The sequence below is a fragment of the Marmota monax genome, unplaced genomic scaffold (genome assembly GCF_021218885.2).
Source record: "Marmota monax isolate L192 unplaced genomic scaffold, Marmota_monax_Labrador192_F-V1.1 WCK01_AAM20220418_F8-fsc00029, whole genome shotgun sequence".
In the NCBI taxonomy this organism is placed as follows: domain Eukaryota; kingdom Metazoa; phylum Chordata; class Mammalia; order Rodentia; family Sciuridae; genus Marmota; species Marmota monax.
The window spans coordinates 3,037,468-3,059,995 of record NW_026693024.1 but is presented as its reverse complement, the minus strand read 5'-3'; the positions used below and the strand labels follow the sequence as shown (position 1 = coordinate 3,059,995).

Here is a 22,528-nt window from a genome sequence, read left to right as displayed (position 1 = left end):
AGGCCAGCCTGGGCAACCTAGTGACACCTTTGTCTCAAAAACAAAATGACCTTGTCTCAAAAACAAAATAAAAAACTGCCTTGGGAGATAGCTTAGTGGTACAACATTTGCCTAGCATGCTCAAGGCCCTGGGCTCAATCCCCAATACTGCAAAAACAAACAAAAAATGAACAAAATCCTAGAGATCTTGAAAATCTTACAGTAAACTTTTTTATAAATTCTTTATTCATACCTTGATTATTTCAAATTTGGCTATGTCTAAAATTTCATTTCCTTTTTAATCTCCAGTTATTCAGGACATATCTCCTTAGAAACTTAGATGTTTCAACATCTAGTAGTTTAAGATCTGATCATGTTTTTAATGTTGAGAAAAGCATACAGCTAGCATTCAGAATGTTTTGAAGCTCACTGTCATTTTATTGAGCAACCTGGCCATCTGTACTTTTTCTTTCCAAAGATATTTAAGGAGTCCTCTCTTCAGTTCCACCATGAGGAGCTGGAGATGCTGTCCTTTGCCAAAGCTATGGAGAGTCCAGGAAGTATATAAACACTTGGGTCTCAAAAGAGATGAAAGGTCAGAATCAAGAGCCACTCCTCTCTCCGCCTCCTCCTCACTGCTAATGTCACTGTGTTGCAGGAGGTCAGAGCAAGGTTGCCTGGCTGATCCTCATGGTGTGTGTGAACCTTAAGGAGCTCACTTAAGATCAATGTTCAGGTTCTCAAAACCAGAGGATTAATGCTGTCTATTCTCCTAGGACACAAGTGTCCTATTGATACAAGTGTCAACAAAAACTCATAGTCCAGATTTCCCATGTAATACTTTTCATTAGAAGATCCAGAGAATGGCAAAGCTTTTAACTGAAAGGTTTATTTATTTCATCCCCTTCTCTAATATTTAAAACATATTGTTACATTTTTATTAAGGTATAATACTTAAATGTAAAACTCGATGAATTTTGACTTTGTATGCTCCAGTAAAATCATCACCTCCATCAAGATAATGAACATATTCACTACACTCAAAACATTCATCTCTTTAAGCCCTTTTTCCCTCCCCTCCTTGCATCATTCCACCCACTTACAGAAATCATGCAATTTTCACAGGATGAGCCCTGAGGATGATCCCAGAAGGGAGGAGACTTCAACTCAGCTCAGGCAGGCTCTGGACTTATACCACAGAAGGAAATTTCAGGATGCATCAGAAGACAAACAAGTTGAGAATTACTTAGGAAAGCAAGGCGATTTATTCAAAGAAAGCAAACATAGAGCAGGATATGCACCCAGAGGGAGGAGTGTGGGTGCTCCAAAGTGAGGCACATATTGGGTCTCAGTCTCCTTCTTTTATAATTTTACTGAATTCCAAATTATTAGACCTTTTTGTTCATAAATTGTACTCAAAAGTAGATGGAATTACAGGTGGTGCTGCCACATTTGGATCCCTCTGAAGCTATTATTGTCAAAGTTGTTTAGGCTGTTTTTGGTCCTTTCAATTTCCCTGTAAATTTGAGATTCAGCTTGTCCATAGGTAAAAATGCCTGATGGGGTTGTTTTTGCTGTTGTGTTGAATCTAAACATGAAAGTGGATAGAGCAGTTGCTTAACAATATTTAAACTTCAAACCCATGAACCAGACATTTTTCTCCATTTTGTAGCATGTTCTTTAATTTTTCATAGTCATTTTGTAGTTTTCAATGTATAGATGCATATTCCACATCATTTCTCAGGTTTCTTTCCAAGGATATCTTGCTTTTTTGATGCTGTTATAATTGGTGTTATTTTTTATTTCAATTTCTGATTGTTAGTTGCTGGGGATATGATTTTTGCTGTTGTTGTATTTCAACATTGTTGACTTGCTAAAGTCACTTAGCAGTAGCATTCCAAAATAGATTACACTGGATTTCCTATATAGACAATTGCTGAGAGCCATAGCCAAGTAGGAATGACTCATGGCATTTGGGGTTGAAAGGTGACCCTGCTCAGGGATTAGGGTGGCTCCAGGTTTAGGGTGGATCCTGCTGGAATAGGGTGGCTCCAGGATTAGGGCATATCCTGCTGCCTCAGGCGCCTGCTCCTTGGGAGTTCCAGATGAGTTCTCTCGGGGTTCTGAGAGTATTGGTACGCAGAGCCCGGTGGAGGGAGTGTATTTTTCCCAGAACGTTCATGTAGAGTGCCAGTGAGAGTTCGAGGAATAAAGAGTTGCTGTTTGAATCTACAAGGCTTTGTGGCAGACAATTTTATCTCCAGCTAATAAAGAGCATTTTCTTCTTTATTTCCAATTTGAATGACTTTATCCCCCCCTCTTTTTTTTCTCTCTTTATTTCACAGAGTGGCACCTATAGCACAGCACAACTTTCATCATTATTTATGATGTTAGCTATTTTGTTTTCATAGATGCTCTTTACCAGGTTGATGAAGTTTCCTTCTATTTCTAGTTTGATGAGGGCTTTTTTAAATAACTCTGTTTTCTTTATTTATCTGTAATGTGCTGCTGAGGATCAAACCCCATGTCTCACATGTTCAAGGCAAGAACTCTTCACTGGAGCTACGACCCCAAACTGATGATGAAGGTTTTTAAGAGCAGGGATGATATACAATTTTGTCAAGTGCTGTTTCTGTATCTTCAAGATGATCATATTTTCTTTCAGATTGTTAATACTATGAATTATATTGCTTGATTTTCTAACATTGAACCAGTCTTGCAATACTGAATCACTTTGGACCTTTGGTTTTGAACAATTGAATAATGATGTGCCTTGGAGTATATCTCTTTGTGTCTCTTGTGTTGGGGGGTTGTTGAGATTTGGGACCAATAGCATTATAGTTTTTAACCAAATATGGACATTTTTAGTGATAATTTCTTAAAATATTTCTTCTATCTCCTTTCTCCCTAGGGGGTACCTATTTCATACATTTCAAGCTGCTTAAAGTAGACCCATATTGCCTTCCCCTCTGGATATCAAGTGGTACCTTGTCAATGATGTAAGAGAATCCTACCTAATATACTGCCTTAAGAGGGCATAAGTGGTAAATATTCCAGGAGAAAATGGGGGAAATAATTGCTCAGTCCAAAGGGAAACACTACCTTTTTTTTTATTGTCTCCTATGTGAATAGAAAAATGAATATTCCTCTAGGGCTTGAGTGGGGTTTATCTGTGCCCTCGAAATTAATGTTGAATGTAATTTCATTTTAAGATATTAAGAAATGGGCCCTGGTGAGACTTTTACTAGGTTCATTAGGTTCCAACCTAATGAACAAAATCATTACTCCATTCAAACCAAGACAATTCTGGGTCCATGGATTATCTTGAGAGTGGGTCTGATATAAAAGCTGGTTTGGCCACGTGTCTAGTGTGCTCCTTGTTTCCTCTTATGTTTCTGCCAATGGAAAGTCATTAAATACTTTATTCTATGAATTTTATAAGAGAGCACAGAAAGGTATTATTAACTATAAGAACACTTGCTGAAATTTACCGAGAATTTACTAAGTGCCAGACACGATTCTTAGTTTTTCACAAGATTTTTTAAAATAAATTCTTTATTAGTAACATGTTAAGATGATCACTACTACCTCTATTCATAGTATATATGCATATATGCATATATGATCACTACTATCTCTGTTCATAGTATCTTGAATTTGTATATTTTTCATAATTTGCTTTACATAACATTACCTGTTACTGACAAAATGGAAACTTAACAAAGAAAAATTCAGTGGGTTACTAAAGTCACTTACCAAAGCACTGGTGGCATCTGTTTCTGAGTTCAAGGATTCACAACTACACCAGTATTTCTTAAACTTTAATCATTCTCCACTAAAGAAGAAATAGAAGAAGACCTTAGAATATGGAAAGATCTCCCATGCTCTTGGATAAGTAGAATTAATATTGTCAAAATGGCCACTACTCAAAGCCCTATACAGATTCAATGTGATTCCAATTAAAATCCCAATGTTATTCCTTATAAAAATATGAAAAGCAAGCATGAATTCCTTTGGAAAAAAGAAAGAAATGCAGGATAGCCAAAGCAATCCTTAGCAAGAAGAGTGAAGCAGGAGGCATCACAATACCCGACTTTAAACTATACTACAGAGAAAACAGCATTGTATTGGCACCAAAATAGACATGTAGACCAATGGTACAGAATAGAAGACAAGACAAACCCACATAAATACATTTATCTGATACTAGACAAAGGCACCAAAAACATACATTGCAGAAAAGATAGCCTCCTCAACAAATGGTGCTGGGAGACTGGAAATCCATATACATCAAAATGAAACTAAACCACTATCTCTCACCATGCACAAAACTCAACTCAAAATGGATCAAGAACCTAGGAATTAGACCAGAGACCCTGTGCCTAATAGAGGAAAACGTAGGCCTAAATCTTTATCTTGTCAGATTAGTCCCTGACTTCCTTAACAAGACTCCTAAAGCACAAGAAATAAAATCAAGAATCAATAAATGGGATGGATTCAAACTAAAAAGCTTCTTCTCATCGAAAGAAACAATGAGGTGAATAGAAAGCCTACATCTTGGGAGCAAATTTTTACCATTTACACATCAGATAGAGCACTAATCTCTAGGGTATATAAAGAACTCAAAAAGCTAAACACACACACACAAAAACCAAATAGCCCAATTAATAAATGGCCAAGTATCTGAACAGACACCTCTCATAAGAAGTTACACAATCGATCAACAAATAAATGAAAAAAATCAATATCTCTAGTAATTGAGAAATGCAAGTCAAAACTACTCCAAGATTTCATCTTACTCCAGTCAGAATGGCAGTTATCAAGAATACAAACAACAATAAGTGTTGGTGAGGATGTGAGTGAAAAGGTACACTCATACATTGCTGGTGGGACTGCAAATTGGTGCAGCCAATCTGGAAAGCAATATGGAGATTCCTCAGAAAACTTGGAATGGAACCACTATTTGACCCAGCTATCCCACTCCTCAGTTTATACCCAAAGGACTTAAAAACAGCATACTCCGGTGACACAGCCATGTCAATGTTTATAGCAGCTCAATTCACAATAGCTAAACTGTGGAAGCAATTTAGATGTCCTTCAATAGATGAATGGATAAAGAAAATGTGGTATATATACAAAATGGTATAATACTCAGCATTAAAAGACAATAAAATTATGGCTTTTGCAGGTAAATGAATGAAGTTGGAGAATATCATGCTAAGCGAAGTAAGCCAGTCCCTATAAAACAAAGGCCAAATGTTCTCTCTGATAAGTGGATGGTGATCCATAATGGAGGGTGGGGTGGGGGGAGAATGAAGGAATTTGGATATGCATATATGATCACTACTACCTCTGATTAGGCCAAGGAAAGGGAGGAAGGGGAGGAGGCATGGGGGGTAGGAAAGATGGTGGAATGAGAGAAACATTATTACCCTAGGTAATGTATGACTGAACATGTGGTGTGACTCTACATTATGTAGAGTCTACACAATGAGAATCTACTCTACATTGTGTAGAGAGAAATGAAAAGTTGTGCTCCATTTGTGTACAATGAATTGAAAAGCTTTCTGCTGTCATGTATAACTGATTAGAACTAATAAAAAACAAATTTAAAAAAGAAACAAAAAAAACCTTTAATGGTTCTCATATTACTGTCATAATTACTGCTATATTTTCACTTTTATTTACTGAATACATTTCAATTAATTTTTCCTTTTTAAAATTAAATTTAGTTTTAAAGGAAATACAGTATTATCACATAGACTGGACACCAAAATCATTTGCCATAAATACACAGTAAGTGGAAAAATACATTCAATAAAACAAAGTGATCTCGAGTCTACTGATATGCCTGAGTATGAGATCCTAGCTGTTTCTCCTAACAGAGTAAATCAGCAAACATTACTAATATATGCAAATTAGCATCATCAGCTTTAAACAGAAAGATTAATGAGATGACTAAAAGAGAATTCAGCAACTTTCTCACTGGGCTTTTCTAGTGACATTTAACATTGGGCTAGGATTTTCATCTAAAACAATTTCCTAGGACCAATAATTATTTTGAACTTCATTACAATACAAATCCCAACATATTTTGCAAAATATTGCAAAATGATTTGGAAATTTCCTGAAGGATCTCTTTTACATCTATTTTAGTCACAGAATCTCAAAAGGAATCTTGTTTCTCTCAAGACACACTCCAATATGCCTATTAACTAATAGCAGGCAATATTAAGCTGGCAGACATGAACTTATTATCTAAAAAAATTGTCTTCAGAAGGCAAATATTGGGTAGATGAATTAGTACTGATCTAGGAAACATAATCAAATTCAATTATATACTATCTTCTTTGACCTTAAATAGATCAGTAAACCACTCAGATATGTTTTTAATCCACAGAAAGATGGTGGCAGATGCTTCCTCCCCATGGGGTGGGTGTAAGGATAAAATGAGAGACACTGGCATAACACTCAGTACATGACAGTTGGCTCAAAAGTTACAGGTAACCTTTAGTTTATTACAACTGATAAAACATCCAGGTGTTTTTATCTTGATAAAAAGAATTAAAAATTGTTTCCTTTTACTAATCCAGGAGAACTATTATTCATTTTTCAATAAACCTTGGAAAATAAAACTAAACCAGTGGTTGTGCTTACGAAGATCTGAACCCCATAAAAAGTTTAAAAAACTGGGTGACTGGTTAATTAGTTGGTCCATAATAAAGTCCCTAAATTGCAGAACAAAAATTATCAAGGCAAATATTATTGGTACATAAATTATTTCTCACATGATTAATATCTGAATATACTTTATAATGGCTTGAAATAAATTTAGCGATCCTTTCTTCATGCACGGCTGAAGTATTTACTAAATAAATAAATAAGATGTCTAAGATTACAGTGCCATCTAGAGGCAAAGAAAATAAAGAGCAAATTTCATTCCTTTCATTTTTTCTAATAGCTACTCAACATTACAAGAAAACTAGGATTTTAGTAATTTATATAACTCATTTTGTAATTACATTTATAGGATATAACTTATGAAATAAAGTTAAAACATTTTTCTAATATAAAAATTTTACTACCTGAAAACTATTACTTAATTCTCAATAAACACTGAAAGTGTGAAGGCAATTAAAAAAAATGATAATATAATATCCAATTTTTTGTTTTGAGATTTATTTATTGACAAATTATAGAATGCCAACAACAGTAACTTTTTAGTATTTAAGAAAAATCAAACACTCCATAATCTTAATAGAACATTTTCTAATATTTTTTCTCTTCGAAAATTGCACCTGAAGACATTTATTTAATAATAAGTGCCAGGCGCTTCTTAAAGCTACTTTACATATTAGTATATTAGTTAAATTTCAGGAAATCCTCACAAAAATCCTATGTAGTAAGTAATGTCTATATTAACATACCTAGTGTGAATATTGAAACTGAAGTACAGAAACTTAAATAACTTTCCCAATGCTATAATTAGCAGATGCAGGGTTCAAATTAGGAGAGTTTGTTTCCAATATTTGTGCTCTCAATCACCATGCCAACACCTCTCATTTGTAATACTTGAATTCAGCACCTTACTGTATTTGTAATAACTGTGTTCTGCTTTTATGGAGCAATATTATCTAATGTTACTAAATCCTTCATCACCATTTTTAATAACTACATGTTTGTCATCAATTTGGTATATCTCATTTTACTTACAGTAGTTATTTAATGCTAGTCCTTGAAATTATTTTTAATTTCTTTTAATATATATATATATATATATATATATATATATATATATATACTGACTCAAGCAAACTTTTTGCAAGGCACACAGTATTTTTTTCATTCTTTTAAATTTTATTTTCTTATACTAACACTTCCTAAATAGTTAGACTGACTTACGTAGATAAAAGTGCCATGTTATTGATATATAATATTCCATACGGCTTTTTAGATTTCATCATGATATGATGCAATGAAAGGATGCTCAGATCTTCTCTTTCCAATTAATACATATCAGTCATCCCCTGGCCTCCCCCCAAAAATGTGTGGGGTGGGGGGGTACTGGGGATTGAACCCAGGGCCTTATGCATTTGAGGCAAGCACTCTACCAACTGAGCTATATCCCTAGTGCCCTACATATACACAACTTAACTGATATAATGAATGTTTCATCATATGGGACAGTGAAACCAACAAATATTAAGTTTTTCCAATGGGCAGAATGTTTTTCTTGTAGCAACAGAAAAAGTAGAAATAATCCTCTTACTTATCACTTATGAAGATGAAATTGTCTTGATTCTCAAAAAGATTCCATAACATATGCAAAGTCACTGGTAAATTATCGGAGCTGTATCTGAGCACAGATCTGACTCTAAAGTGTGTTTCAAATAATAACCCAAAAAGTTAGGGGTCAATATACACTGATATATGAAAGTTATATGAAAATATTTATTTAAGCCTTATCAAAGATTATCTCATAAAGGACTAACTATCATAAAGATGGATAATTTCTTTATATATAGTTACGAGCAATAATTTCAAAAGAGGAATAGATGACATTATTAATTAGCAAATGCTTCATCTATGTTTCTCTCCAACCACGAATTATTTCATTGCAACTTAGTTTCATCTCCATTCTAAGGAAGAAGGTAGAGGATATGAATTCTATTTCACAATTTTTTTCTTAAGTGTTAGCTTACAGTGATATACATTCCTACTTGTTTTTAAAAAAATTGGAAATTTTATAACATAGAAAAGTTCACTGAAGCACCCTAAAATAGAAAGAACATAGGCTTTCACATACATCTTAATTCAGACTCTGACACTTATTTGCTATATGTCTCCTGGAACTTTAAAGCATCAGATTCCAGCTTCTAGGGATGTTGTGAAATTTAAAGGTGACATCAATACATACTCCAAAAATTTTAGCTCCCTTTCCTTCAGAGTGACCTATATGTGATTATATTAAGGATATCAGTTTTTAAACATCATGTTTCATTGTTTCCCTCAAACTGTGGCATACCTGAAGTCTGAAGATCAAAAGAGATCAAGTTGACTCATTGATGTGAGAAGCTTCCATTTTAGCATCATAATCTCCCATCCATTGGTATGAGAGGTGATGGGCATGTTTCAAAATCTGTCTATAGCATTCTGGTATCTTCCTTTTCAGAGTAGGTACGTTAAACCTACATGTTTGTAGTCCATCTCTGCTAAGTATTTCATGGTACCACTGCCCAAATTGATTCTTTTGATATAGAATATTGTATCCAAGTACTGGAAGAACCCATGAAATGGGGAAAAGAGAACCAGTCCTGGGTATAACCCTACTCTGTCATGTGAAAGTGATACAATGACTCTAACCCATGTTCTCTTTGAATTCAGGCATCAGTCAAAGTGTGCCTTTAGCATCCTCAGTTTGAAGAAAATATTTCTTTGCTTTATTTATAAGATTATCCATGTCTTCTTGTGTAAGAAATAATTTTATGGTCTTCAGTATTTCATTCTTCAGCAGAGCCAATCCAATTTGGTCTGTATGAACATTCCTTCCCTTTCCAAATCTCTGTGGTCCATAGTAAGTCACAAAATTTTGATTATAACATTTTCTATTGTCTTCAAAATTCTCTTTTTCAGATTTCCAGAATCACTTATGTGATTTTGTAAATTTCTGATAACAATATCAAAGTGATTCCCTTTGAGCTGTCCAAGTCTAAGGGACATTCATTCTTTTCTTTTCAATTTTTTTTCCAATATTTTTCAACCTCCCTGAAGTCAGTTTTCTACAACCATTGCTCAACAGGTGACCGTTTTCTTGTCTTTAAGGCCTACATAACTAAAATCCGAAGGAATCACTCCAAGTTTAATAGCTGAAAAATCTACCACTTCAAACATCTTCAGATTTTCCTTTCATAGGGTAAAAGCTGTATGTATAACTTTTTTTTCCTGTTTTTATTCAAGAAGATACCTTTTCCTGTACTACGTGTTTTTTGGTTTATTTTTTGTTTGTTTGTTTGTTTGTTTTTGTTTTTGTTTTTTTCCAAAAAATCTTACTGTTCTCACTCCATTTAGATCACCAGCACTGTAATTCTGTTCAGGAAAAGATTTGGTTTCTACAAGCTTTCCAAACTTCTGTTGACAACATGATAGCTTTTCTGTGGTCTTTGTATCAGGCTTACAGGTAATTTTGGAATTTTCTTTCTTTGCATCCAAATATTTTAAAAAGTCAAGTGATTCTTCCTCGGATATCAAAGATTTATACTCAATATTTGGTTTATAAAAATTTCACTGTTTTCTCCTACAGGGAGAAGAGCGGTATAACTGAATGATAACGGTAGTCCTACTCTTAGTTTCTGAGGACCCTCCCTACCATTCCCATCACCAACAATCTATAAGGGGAACAGACACACTCCATCCAGGGGAATCCCTCCTTCGTGTCAGGGAGGAGGCTCACGATACACTTACCAGACTTTCCTCCCCTAAAAACCCAGCCTGTCATTCTGCCTTTGCTTTCTGAAGCAGGAAAGCCCAGAGTTCTAGGTTCTCTGCCCTGCCCCAGCCCCAGTTGTGTTTTCCCAGCCAATGCCCCTTGCAGTCAGCCTTGCAGTCAGCCTTTTGTTGTCGGGTTCAGAGCACTTTCGGTTTCAGAATCTTGTAAAGAGCATGAAGTGCGCAACTCCAGCCCCAACCCCTGGCGTCTGGCGTGGTGTTCCAGTGCGTACCGGTGAGTGACAGAAGGGCAAGGGGCGTTAGTGACCCATCCCTGGGCAAGAGCAGATCCTAGCCTGTGACCCAAGTCATCCGGGGCGCCTTCTCTGGAGCTGTAGATTGGAAGACAGAAACTCCCGCAGGAAAACCGGAAGGATAAACGGTCTCTCCTCCTGCTGAGGCCCCAACTGAACCTGAGAGACACACAGCTGCAGGCGCCTGGTCGTGCCTTTGGACGTCCGCACCAGGCTAGCAGCACTGAGACCTGAGGCAGCTGCGGTGCTGAGGCTGGTAGTGAGGACAGGGGACCAGGAGAGACAAGTTTTGGAAACCTGAGGCCACTCCTGGAAGGTGGGATCCGAGGACAGGGGATTGAGCAGAGTAAAAAAGAGAACCCCAGAAAGCAGTACCATTTCTGGGTTTACAGAAATAGCTTATTGGGCAATCACAGCTGTCACCTTGCTTAGGGCTGGTCTCAGAGAAAGGTAGCATGATGTCAATAAGACAAAGACACTGCACAGCCTCCTGGCTTCTCTGCTTGCCTCTTGCCTGCCCCTGCTGGACCTGGACCTCACCATGGTGGGTGTCCATGCTCCAACACAGCTCCCACCTCCTGGCCCTATTTTCTCACCTCTCCTCTCTCCTCAGGGAGTCACAGCCTGACTTCTGCCTTACCTCTTCTATGTGCTTTTTTTTTTCCCTCAAATTACTGGGAAATCAATTTATTGTCATCTTGATTTGGAGATGTGTAACTTTCATTTTTAGGAAATTACAAAAAATAAGTGAAACAGCAATTCCTTTTCCAGATTCATATAATACTTTTTTTTTGCATTTCATATACTAAAATATCTGTTTCTCTGTGCTTTTAAAATCCCCAGTCTCCAGTTCAAAATCCCAGCACCCTTTATTTATCTGAGATTTTCCCCCTAATTGAGAGAGCTCTTGCTGTTTCCTGAGCATGTTTGCAGGTGCTTAGAATCAGGATGCCAGGCACCTTTCCTGCAGAGAGCAGCCAGTCTTGGGGGTCCAACAATGGATGAGGCAAGGAACTACAATAAGGAGGAATGAGTCAGAGTCAGGGAGGAGGGAACTCTAGAATAGACATCAGAGGTCTCCTGGTGGTGAGCCTAGGGAGGAAAGGTGAGTGATTTGAGCCTGGTGACAGAGATGGGATAGGGAGACTTTTAAGTTGGTTATCAATGTTGGCCAAGGATCAGAGGTGATAGGGGGATCAGGGAGGGTAGAGGTGGAGACTGTGAGAGGTGGGAGGCTGGAGCAGGGTATGGGGACAGGCAGATGGGAAGCCATTTAGAAAAGTCATTTTTGAGCTTATCCCTAGGGCCACTGGAGATTTAACGGAGAGCTCATAGGATCAAGAGAGCACTTCTCTCTCAGGATGCTGTGTGTCCATCTGGGGTCCTGACATTCTAATCCCATGTCCTGAGGCTCCCCAGCCCACTTGAATTGCATTTTAGTGAACAGGGGCTATTCCAATGGAGAACTCAGGGGCAGGGAGATCAGAGGCTCTGGAGAGGAGCCAGGTGGTCTGGACTAGGCACAGGGTCACAGGGGCTGGAGAAGTGGAGTGGGGTAGAAAGATTTGGGAGGGGTCTGAAGACAGGCCTGGACAATAGGTTTGGGGGGAACTTGGAGAAATGGGAAGGAGTCAGGGAGGTTTCCCAAGGTTTAAGGCCATCCCCTGGTGAGGGAGGGCCTTACTGCATAGAGCTGCCCACTGGTGTTTTCACTCCTCCTCCTCTGGCTTCACACCTACCACCTCCCTGCTCTTGCTTTGACCTGTCACCTGCTGTTCCCTGCATGCTTTTCTGCTCTCCCTTGCTTCCCAGTGTGCTGTTCTACAGGGACCAGCCCCTTCCTCACGTGCATAATCTACTTCCATGTCTGTTGCTGGCACTAATAATTGAAGTTTCTGAACTCATAAGATAAATGAAAGCCAAGCAGAGAGCACACACAGTGTCCTCAGCCCCATTTCACTGTGTTTCTCTGTCTTCTTTGCCCCCAGACCCTGCATCATGAATTCTGTTTCTGAAGCAAATGGCACCTTTGCCTGCCAGGTTTTGAAGATGCTGTGTCAAGACAGACCTTCACAAAATGTGTTTTTTTCTCCCCTGAGCATCTCCTCTGCCCTGGCCATGGTCCTCCTGGGGGCAAAGGGCAACACCAAGGTCCAGATGGCTCAGGTAAGCTTTCCTGTCACCCAGGAGGAGGAACTAGTCTGCAAGGCTTGTCTCCTGTCTCTTCCTGCAGTTTTTCCAGAACTGTTGAGGAAGGAGGGGTGAGCCTGGACCATTTCAGGGAGGGGGTGCAGAGGAAGGAGGGGAGAGAGACGAGAAGTCTCTCCAGTGACATTTTTATTTTTGTCGGCAGGCATGAATAATTTCCCCAATTAATAATCTGAAGAATTTCTCAGAACTCTTTCAGAACTTTGCCTGGCAGTTTGTTTAGAAAATGAAGCTCAGATCTGGGGGAGTAGCTTTGTGGTAAAGCATGAGCCTAGCATGCGCTTAATCACATGCACAGACCATGAAAACAGGAGTAGTTTAGTTGAACAAGCATTCAGTGAACATCTGGAAATGATTAAGAACCAGTTCCTGCCTCTGAAGGTTTTGCCTGGTAGGGTTGGGGGGATGGGGGTTTGGGATGGGGGTAGTAAGACACAGATGCCTGAGAAAAAGCCTAAAAGCTTGTGTCATTGTTGAGCTCTACCCTTGCTCACACTTTTGGGTGCTGATGAGGCAGTGTGACTTTCTGTTTCCTGGAGCGCCCTTTTCAGTAATGACTGCTCATTTTAATAATTCCGCTGTTCTGATGAAGGAGTGAAGGTTTAGGCATAGAGGAAGTTCTCTCTGCTTATGTCTTGGGATCTGTAGAGTGTATTTTGACATAATATACATACATGGAGTATAACTTATTGTAACGAGGATCCCATTCTTGTGGTTGTAAAGGATTTGAGGTTTCACTGGTGGTGTTTTCGTATATGAACATAGGATATTTATATCCAATTTATCCTACTGTCATTCCTATTCCCATCCCTTCTCCCTTCCCTTCATTCCTCTTTGTCTACTCCACTGAACTTCTATTCTTCCCTCTACCCCATCATTGTGTGTGAGCATCCACATATCAGAGAGAACATTTAGCCTTTGTTTTTTGGTGATTGGCTTATTTCACTTATCATGGTAATCTCCAGATCCATCCATTTACTGGCAATAATCATAAAATCGTTCTTTTCTATGTCTGAGTAATATTCCATTGTGTATATATACCACCTTTTCTTTATTCGTTCATCTGTCAAATGCCATCTAGGTTGGAATCATAGCTCAGCTATGGTGAATTGGACTGCTTTAAACATTGATGTGGCTGCATCACTGTAGTATGCTGACTTTAAGTGCTTTGGGTATAGACCATGGAGTGGAATAACTGGGTATAGACCATGGAGTGGGATAACTGGATCATATGGTGGTTCCATTCCAAGTTTTCTGAGGAATCTACATATTGCTTTCCAGAGTGGTTGCACCAATTTGCAGTCCCACCAGTAATATATGAGTGTACCTTCCCCGCCACACACATCCTTGCCACCATTATGAAAGTCTTAAAAAAGAAAACTAGAAAAGAAAAAGTCCCTGAGGACCCACTCTGAGGAGACAGCCATCTGAGAATGTGAAGTATTTTCTTCTAGTTTCATGTCCTCTTTTTGGCTTTAAATTTTACACTTGATGATCAATGGCATCTTCATGTTCACAAATATTCTTCAATTAATGGGAGGACTCATTGAGATGATTCATCTAAAGCAAAGTTCAACATGAATTAGCTGTTACTATAATAGTGATATCACAGTCTCAGGTCAAATCGCTTTCAGCCTTCAGTTTTCAATTGTGGTAAAATACACACATAATTTGCCACCTAAATAATTTTTAAACCTACAATTCAGTGGCATTTGTTCTGTTTTTGACAGATTTTCTTCTCAATAATCTATAAACTTTATGAAATGAATTTAATTGCTTTTTATCTTTTTCTATAAGACAGTGTGTATGTAGTATATGAGAAATATAGCTGTTGAATATTAGAAAAAAATTATTTCCAAAGATCATCTAAGCCATTTAAAAATTTTATCTTTCATTGTTTTTTCTTTGTATATTCACACTTTTGGTGGAGGGGTGGATTTTTAAAATTAAAATATATTTTTAAATAATAGACAGAAACATGAAAATTTTACATATTTGTGGGGTAACTATGTGATGTTTTAATTTGTGTAATGTTACATTGTGTAATGTTCAAACCAGGGTAAGCAGATCTGTTACCTCAAATGCTTATCATTTCTTTGAGGTGAAAGCATAGAACATTCTTTCTTTTAATTTCATAGCACATTCTTCTCACTATAGTCACCTACTGTACTTCAGCTACCAGAACCTCTTGTTCCTAATGGTAACTCAATGCCCATTGACCAACTTTTCCCCATGTTCATATCTCTGGGCTTTTATGTGGTGATTCATAGTTTACACTTTGATGAAAATAATCTAGTTTTCATTATTTTAACATTTCCTCTGTATCCATTTCTGTGTAATTTCTTTTTCATTTATAACTTTACTTGTGGGTAATTTTAAAAAATTTTTTTCTTTATCTTTTTCAATAGCTGATGTCTATTTTATGTGGATATGTGTGCTTTCTTTGAAAGAACCAGTTCTTAGGCTCATTATCTATTTTATATTTTCCCCTAAATGACACCTTTTCTAACATCATGAGTTGGAGGTTTTGTTATTTCATTATTTCCTTAGTAATATGAAAACAATGCTGTTTTTACTATCTTTGGTCAAATTCTTTGGTCTGGTAATATAATATTTATTTTGATTATTTTCTAAATCATCTGTCATATATTTAGGATAGTAACTTAAATGACTCTTTAGAATCATTTATTTAGAAGAGAATTACTTATTTAGAATAAACAACTTGTTATTTGGCTGTTACATAGAGGAGTTATTTCTTTAGAAAGTGTTTTCAATAATTACTTAGTAGGTTAAAATTCCACATAGTTGGTATTTTATTTGTAGTGCTATTAACTTTAAGCTTACTATATTGAGCTCCTTGAATATAAACTGTGTCAACTGTGTAATTTGTAATTTTAGAGTCAATTGAAACTTTTCATGGCCTAGTATGTGACAATTGTTTTGAAGTATTAAAGAATCTTATATTATCTCTCAAGGGTACTGTTTAAGAACTCATGTATGTGTGTTCAGTGGTAGAGCAATTGCCTGGCATGGGTGAGGTCCTGGATTCAATTCCCAGCACAGCAATAAATAAACAAGTCTTTAAAAATACAAATAAATATATAAGTAAAATTGTAAAAAAGAAGGAACTCTTTGTTCTTATTAATCATATAAATTATTTTACACTTTCATTTCTTTTCAAAGATTATTGTTATAATTGCATTCCTGTCCAATTTTTTCTTGGATTTTTAGTGTTTTTAACCGCATATTTTTTTGTGCGATGAATTACAGTGAAGTTTTTCTCTATTTCTGACACATTTATGCTCTCCCTGGGATGCAGGACTTAAGAATAGTCCCTTTTCTGAACCTCTCTTGCCCCTTTTAATTTTTTCCTAATGCTCATCTATAAACTATGCAGAGAGCTCCGTGCAGGTGCAAAACCTGTATCTTTTACTAACCAGTTTCCTGGCCCTTATCTCCACCCACCTCACCAGTGTCACTTCTCAGTGTGAACAACTTCCCATCAAAGGATGAATTTTATGGAGTATTTGAGAAAAAAAAATTGCTTGCAAATTCTTATTGAGACCCAAATTCAGAGAGTTTTCTTGCTTTCCTTCACAGGCACTGTCTTTAAACACAGAGGAAGACATCCATAAGGGCTTCCAGATGCTTCTCACTGAAGTGAACAAGCCTAACTCAAAGTACTTGCTTAGAATAGCCAACAGGCTCTTTGGAGAGAAGAACTGTGATTTCCTCTCAGTAAGTTGAGTCAGCAGAACAATAAAAGTTGTATTTAAAATACCTGGTGATATACAACCCAGAAGAGAGACCCCAGAGACCAGGCAGGATGGCACACTTGGGAGCCTGAGGCAGGAGGCTGGTGAGATTGAGAACAGCTTGACCTCCTAATAGGACCTTTATCTTAAAAATAAAATGGAAAAAGATCTTGGAACATAGCTGCTTGATAGAGCATTTGCCTAGCATGCTGAAGGCCCTGGGCTCAATCCCCAGGACTCCAAGAAAAAAAAAAAAAAAGAAACAGAATCCTAGATAACTTGAGAAATACATGGCAAACTTTATTTTTTATAAAGACCCAAATTCTATAATCATACCTTGTATTATTTCAAATTATGCCACATCTAAAATTTTATTGCATTTCATTATTCATCTGTGGTTATTCAGGGAATAGGACATACCTCCTTAGAAACCTCAATATTTTATCAACTAGTAGCTTAAAATTTCATTAGGTTTTAAGAGATATTCCTGTTCTTTTTAATTAATATATATATATATATATATATATATATATATATATATATATATATATCTCTAGCAATCAGAATGTTTTGAAGTTCACTGACATTTTTTATTTAGCAACATGGCCTCACTGAACACTTTTCTCTCCGAAGACATTTAAGGAGTCCTGTCTTCAGTTCTACCATGCAAAGCTGAAGCGGCTGTCCTTTGCCAAAGCTACAGAGAAGTCCAGGAAGCATATAAACACCTGGGTCTCAAAAGAGACAAAAGGTCAGAATTATGAGTTAATTTACCCCCCTCCCACCCCAGCTCTCTCCTCCTCTCCTCTCTCCTCTCCCTCTCCTCCTGACTGCTAATGTCACTGGTGTTGCAGGAGGTCAGAGGAAGGTTGCCTGGCCGAGCCTCATGGTGTGTGTGAACCTTAATGGCTCACAGAAGACCTGATCAATGCTCAGGTTTTCAAAACCAGAGGATCAATGCTATCTGTTCTCCTAGGATGAAAGTGACTGATAAAAGTGTAAAAAAAAAAAAACCCCTCATAGGCCAGATTTCCCGTGTAATACTTTACATTAGAACATACTGTCACTGGCCTGTAATGTTCACATGGCAGCTGACTGTCCTCTCTGGGAGAAGATCAGTGGCCAGGTCTTCTCCAAGTCATGCCCTTGGCCCTCCTCTTCCTGGGGTCCCTTTGAACTGCATTCCTCCCACTTTTACATGTGAACCTGACTTCTACTGCTTCTTTCCTATGTCTCACTTAAGTGTCCTTCAAGAGACTGAGAAGCCTCGACTTCATTAGTCAACCACAGAGCCTCTCCCAGCACAGATCAATTCTACACACTGAAAACACTCTCCACGTGGAGTAAAAACTACACATTCTAACCTTGGTGCTCAAGATCAATGATGGTTTGATGTTTGAACCATTCAGACACTTATGTACCACTAGGAACATCCCTATTTCTGCTAACAAATGAGATAGTAAAAAATAGAGGTAATTATTTCCACTATTTCTTTTTGGAATCTTTATGTCTTGTGCCCTTTTGAGGCAGCAAATTAGCAGGTAATACTCTTATTTCTTGGAAACATACCCTTTGATATCCAGGGTAAGAAGGAAGTACCTTCACCTACCCAAATCATTGTCTGTTCCAGGGATACCAGGAGGATGCAATCATAATATCTCTTCCAGTTGTTTCCAGAAACTCCTCCTGTGCCCCTTGTGTGGAGCCGTCCATTCCGGCTGCCTCTGGAATGTTGCCAGGTAGCTGTGCAGTGTTAGAACTGGGCCTGACTACAGGGCCTTAGACCTGACACTGCTCTTACCCACAGCAGGTAACATCAGCTCCTACCCAGCCCCTCTCTCCTTTCCTACTTGTCTTCTCCAACCTGGTGTCGAGTTTCTGCTTTGTCCCAACCTGCTTTCCTCCAGTGACATAGAAGTCTTTCACCATCTTCAACTTGGTGGCTCTTCTAGTGTCTGTCATAACTGAGATTTTTGACTTTTATACATATCATCCAAACTCAGCACATTTGAAAACAGAATATTTGGATCTCCAAGACATCGTTCTCATGCTTATTCACCACAGATTCAGAAAAAGCAACTGACAAGAGTTTGTGCTTGTTTTGAAAGGTAAAATTCCAGACTTGCTACCAATGAACTCTATTGATAAGCAGGCCAGGCTGGTTCTTGTCAATGCCATCTACTTCAAAGGAACATGGAATGAGCCATTTGTCAAATCATGCACGTGTGAAATGCCTTTTAAAATAAACCAGGTAAGGAAAAACTTTAAAAAAAAATCATGCTTGTCTGATGAAAAAATTCAATAGAAAAGGTTAACTTCATAAGGTATAAGTGGTTAAAAATAATTTCAAACTTAACATCTATCTGAATGAATTTTTAATTTATTAGAAAAATTCATATGAATAAATAATTTCTTATCTATTATGATTTGCATCTTATTACCTTTAACTGCTTTTGATTAAGTCTCATGCATATATTGGTTTAACCTCATTCTGAAAACAAAGAATTTCTGTATACATAAGTTACCTAGATTGAAAGCAAAACAATGTGATATATATATATATAATATTATATTATATACACATATATATCTCACACATAAGGCAAGGTACAAAGAGGGAATATGATGTCACATTTCTATAATCGTGGTTTTGTTTTTGTGATATTTGCAGTGCTGTTGATCAACCCCAGGACTTGTGCATGTTAATCAAACCCTGAATCACCATGCTACAACCCAGCCTTTTATTTATTTTTGTTTTTAATTTTTTTGGTACCAGGGATTGAACTCAGGGACACTCAATCCTTGAGCCACATCCCCAACCCTATTTTGTGCTTTATTTAAAGACAGAGTCTCACTGAGTTGCTTAGTGCCTCACCATTGCTGAGTCTGGCTTTGAACTCATGATCGTCCTGCCTCAGCATCTCGAGCCTCTGGGATTACAGGCATGTACCACCATAACCAGCCATTCCAGCCTTTTAATCAATTATTTTAAAAATTAAAATAAACTTTCATTTGAATTGTCGTTAGTACTAACTTATCATTATTAATTCAGCATCTGTTGCTTTCTACTATTAAAAATGAGTGGCAAAGGCCTTTGTTGACTGTGAGGTATAACTTCAATTAAAGTAGAAATGAGCTTAGTTTGCCAAATTCGTTAATACCTTAAAATATAATTTAATTCAATGAGGAAACTTGTATGCATTAAGCCCTCCCCTTTATAAGGTATGTTTCAGATAACTATTTATTAATTTCTAGCAGCCGCTGGACCACAGCAGGGTTGAATTTTCTTGTCTCTTTTTGTACTATTTTAAATTTGTGCTCATCTGTTCATTCCTCTCAGAAGGAGGAAAGACCCGTGCAGATGATGTGTCGGGAAGCCTATTTTAACATCGGCTACGTGAATGAGGTGCAGACTCAGGTGTTGGAGCTGCCCTACGCCGACAAGGAGCTGAGCATGATCATTCTGCTCCCGGACGATGGTGTGGATCTCAGCTCGGTGAGTCAGGAGGGGCTGCAGTCCTTTGCACTCAGAATTTCTGTGGGAGGATTCCAGTTATATCCTGTGCGCCTTTTCAACAGATCTCTAATCCATCAGCTTAAAATGGCCCATCCCTCTTCTTGCTTCCTTGTGGTATGATCCCTATATTGAGAAAGTCACCATCCTCTCAATAGGGGGGTAGTGCACTGTGATACCCTAAGAGATCTCTGTGCGCAGAGTGGCCTCCATGGGCTCTCCCTCTCTCCAGCTCCCTAACTATGATGAAGAACTAAGCCTCGTTCAAACCAACAAATACCACTAGATAAGCACCATCCACTGGGCGTGGACACTTGTCAGAATGAAACATCTACAGTGGATGGATAAGGAAGGGCAACCACAGTCTTCCTGCAGGGAAGTCACATATGGGATAGCACATGGGGTGGTGGACAGGTCAGAGCCCTCACAAGCTTCCAGGCAGCTGAAGGAGCCGCCCATCCTGTGTGGACAGTCAACATGAAATGTTCATGCAAATGTCTGTGTGTCCGTCGATACCCACCATAGTCTGACTATGAACCTGTGATTCTGGTCTTTCAGGTGGAAAATAACCTGACTTTTGAGAAATTCATAGCCTGGACCGAGGCAGCCTCTTTGCAGAATACTGAAGTAGAAGTTCTCCTTCCAAAATTTAAACTGCAGGAGGATTATGAAATGAAGTCTGTGCTTCAGCGTTTGGGAATGGTCGATGTCTTTCAAGAGGGCCAGGCTGACTTCTCTGCCATGTCAACTGAGACAGACCTGTGTCTGTCCAAGGTTGTGCACAAGAGTGTCGTGGAGGTGAATGAAGAAGGCACTGAGGCTGCGGCAGCCACGGGCATAGTCATTGTGGCAGACTGCTCATCATGTTCACCAATGTTCTGTGCTGACCACCCCTTCCTTTTCTTCATCAGGCATAACCAAACCAACACTGTTCTGTTCTGTGGGAGGTTCTCATCTCCCTAAGAGTTGTACTTCCTCTGCATGGAGAGTTGTTCTCTTTCTGTGTCCCCAAGTTTCCTCTACATTTTATAAGGATGGGCCTTTAGCTGAACAGGGTCCTAAGCCTTCTGAACAACTTACCAGTGTGATCTCATGATGCAGCACACTCAGCTGTCCCCATACTGCCCACTCGTTTGTACCACAGAACCAGGTCATGGCCAATAGGCTGTCCTGATTCCCTGTTGTATTAGGATGAGTGCAGTACAGATGCCTAGGATAGCTTGCAAACTTTCCCCAGATGGCCCCAAACACATTTCCCAGTCATTCCACATGCAATGCAATTCCACCTGCCTTAGCCTGAATGCCACAGTAGTAATAAATGCTGGTCTACAATTACTACTATTCTAGTTTAAACAAAAAAACTTTAATGCACATTTTAATTTTATCTTTCTTTAGCTTTCACCATTCCCCTGGTATATGCTACGCACTGAATTAGACACTGGGGATACAAGGGGATAGAGTCATGGTCCTTTGACCCCTGCTTTTTTTATGTGGGTTCCCAATTCATATAGTGTTTATGACAACCAGATTGGATGGTTGTATAACTTTGAACTACTCTGTGATCCTCTTGCAGCCGGAACACCTTGCCTCATGGTATTGCATTGCTCTACCTCCTACCCCAATAGTTAAATGACATTCAGCCCTCAAAGTTAAAAAACAGTTCAAATGTCACCGTCTTCAAGACATTTTCCTATTCTCCATAATCAGATATACATCTTTGAACTTTCACAATAACTGCCCTTGGTAGTTGCATTATTTATTTATTCTTAGTTATGACTAGGCCTTAAACTCGCCAAGGCTTATGATTATGTCCTGCATGTGTTCATGCTATTTATAGTGCAATAATAAATAATTTGAGCATATAAGACCTCTGTAATGTGTGTTTTTTAAGTGGCTGAATATCAACAACTCTATTATTCCTCTTAGATATTTTTATCCCTACGACACTTGCATTTACACAGTCCAATGCCATCAAAATACGTTGTGCAAAGATAATGTGCAAACATGAGTTTTACTGTCACCCAAATTTTCATTGCCTCAAAGAAAAACCCATATCCACTAAGCAGTAAATCTTTATCCCTTTCTCCCTCCAGCCACTGACAACCATGAATCTGCTTTTTGTGTCCATGGATTTACCTGTTCTGCATATTTCATGTAAATTGAATTATGAAATATATTACCTTTTGTGCCTGGCTTCTTCATTTAGTGTGATATGTTCTAGGTTGAATCATTTTGTAGCATGTATCTGTATTTTAATCCTTTTTATGACTGAATAATATTCCAGTACCTGAATATGACACAATTGTTTTATTCACTCATCCAGTGGTGGGAAT

The 22,528-nt window shown here is 38.0% G+C and overlaps 1 protein-coding gene, 1 non-coding gene and 2 pseudogenes across 5 annotated transcripts; 1 reads left to right on the top strand and 3 right to left on the bottom strand.

Annotated features, from left to right (window-relative positions):
* Positions 1–22,528, bottom strand: part of LOC124098528 (dnaJ homolog subfamily B member 6-like) — a 62,532-nt pseudogene that overhangs the window by 37,655 nt on the left and 2,349 nt on the right.
* On the bottom strand, positions 8,036–8,108 carry Trnal-caa (transfer RNA leucine (anticodon CAA)). Its single transcript has one exon. It is a non-coding gene; the product is annotated as a tRNA-Leu (tRNA).
* LOC124098521 (pseudouridylate synthase PUS7L-like) lies at positions 9,201–10,181 on the bottom strand (annotated as a pseudogene).
* LOC124098664 (serpin B9) lies at positions 10,551–22,387 on the top strand. 4 transcript variants are annotated; one of them, XM_046453570.2, is made up of 7 exons: positions 10,569–10,699; positions 12,707–12,884; positions 16,527–16,664; positions 17,315–17,432; positions 18,790–18,932; positions 20,022–20,177; positions 20,754–22,387. In XM_046453570.2, exons 2-7 carry the CDS (start codon positions 12,717–12,719, stop codon positions 21,156–21,158), a joined length of 1,128 nt encoding a protein of 375 aa, XP_046309526.1. In that variant the 5' UTR covers positions 10,569–10,699; positions 12,707–12,716; the 3' UTR covers positions 21,159–22,387. The 4 variants fall into 4 exon arrangements, with proteins under 4 accessions (XP_046309528.1, XP_046309526.1, XP_046309527.1 ...); XM_046453571.2 differs by lacking the exon at positions 10,569–10,699 and adding an exon at positions 10,729–11,034; XM_046453572.2 differs by lacking the exon at positions 12,707–12,884 and having other exon boundaries at positions 10,551–10,699.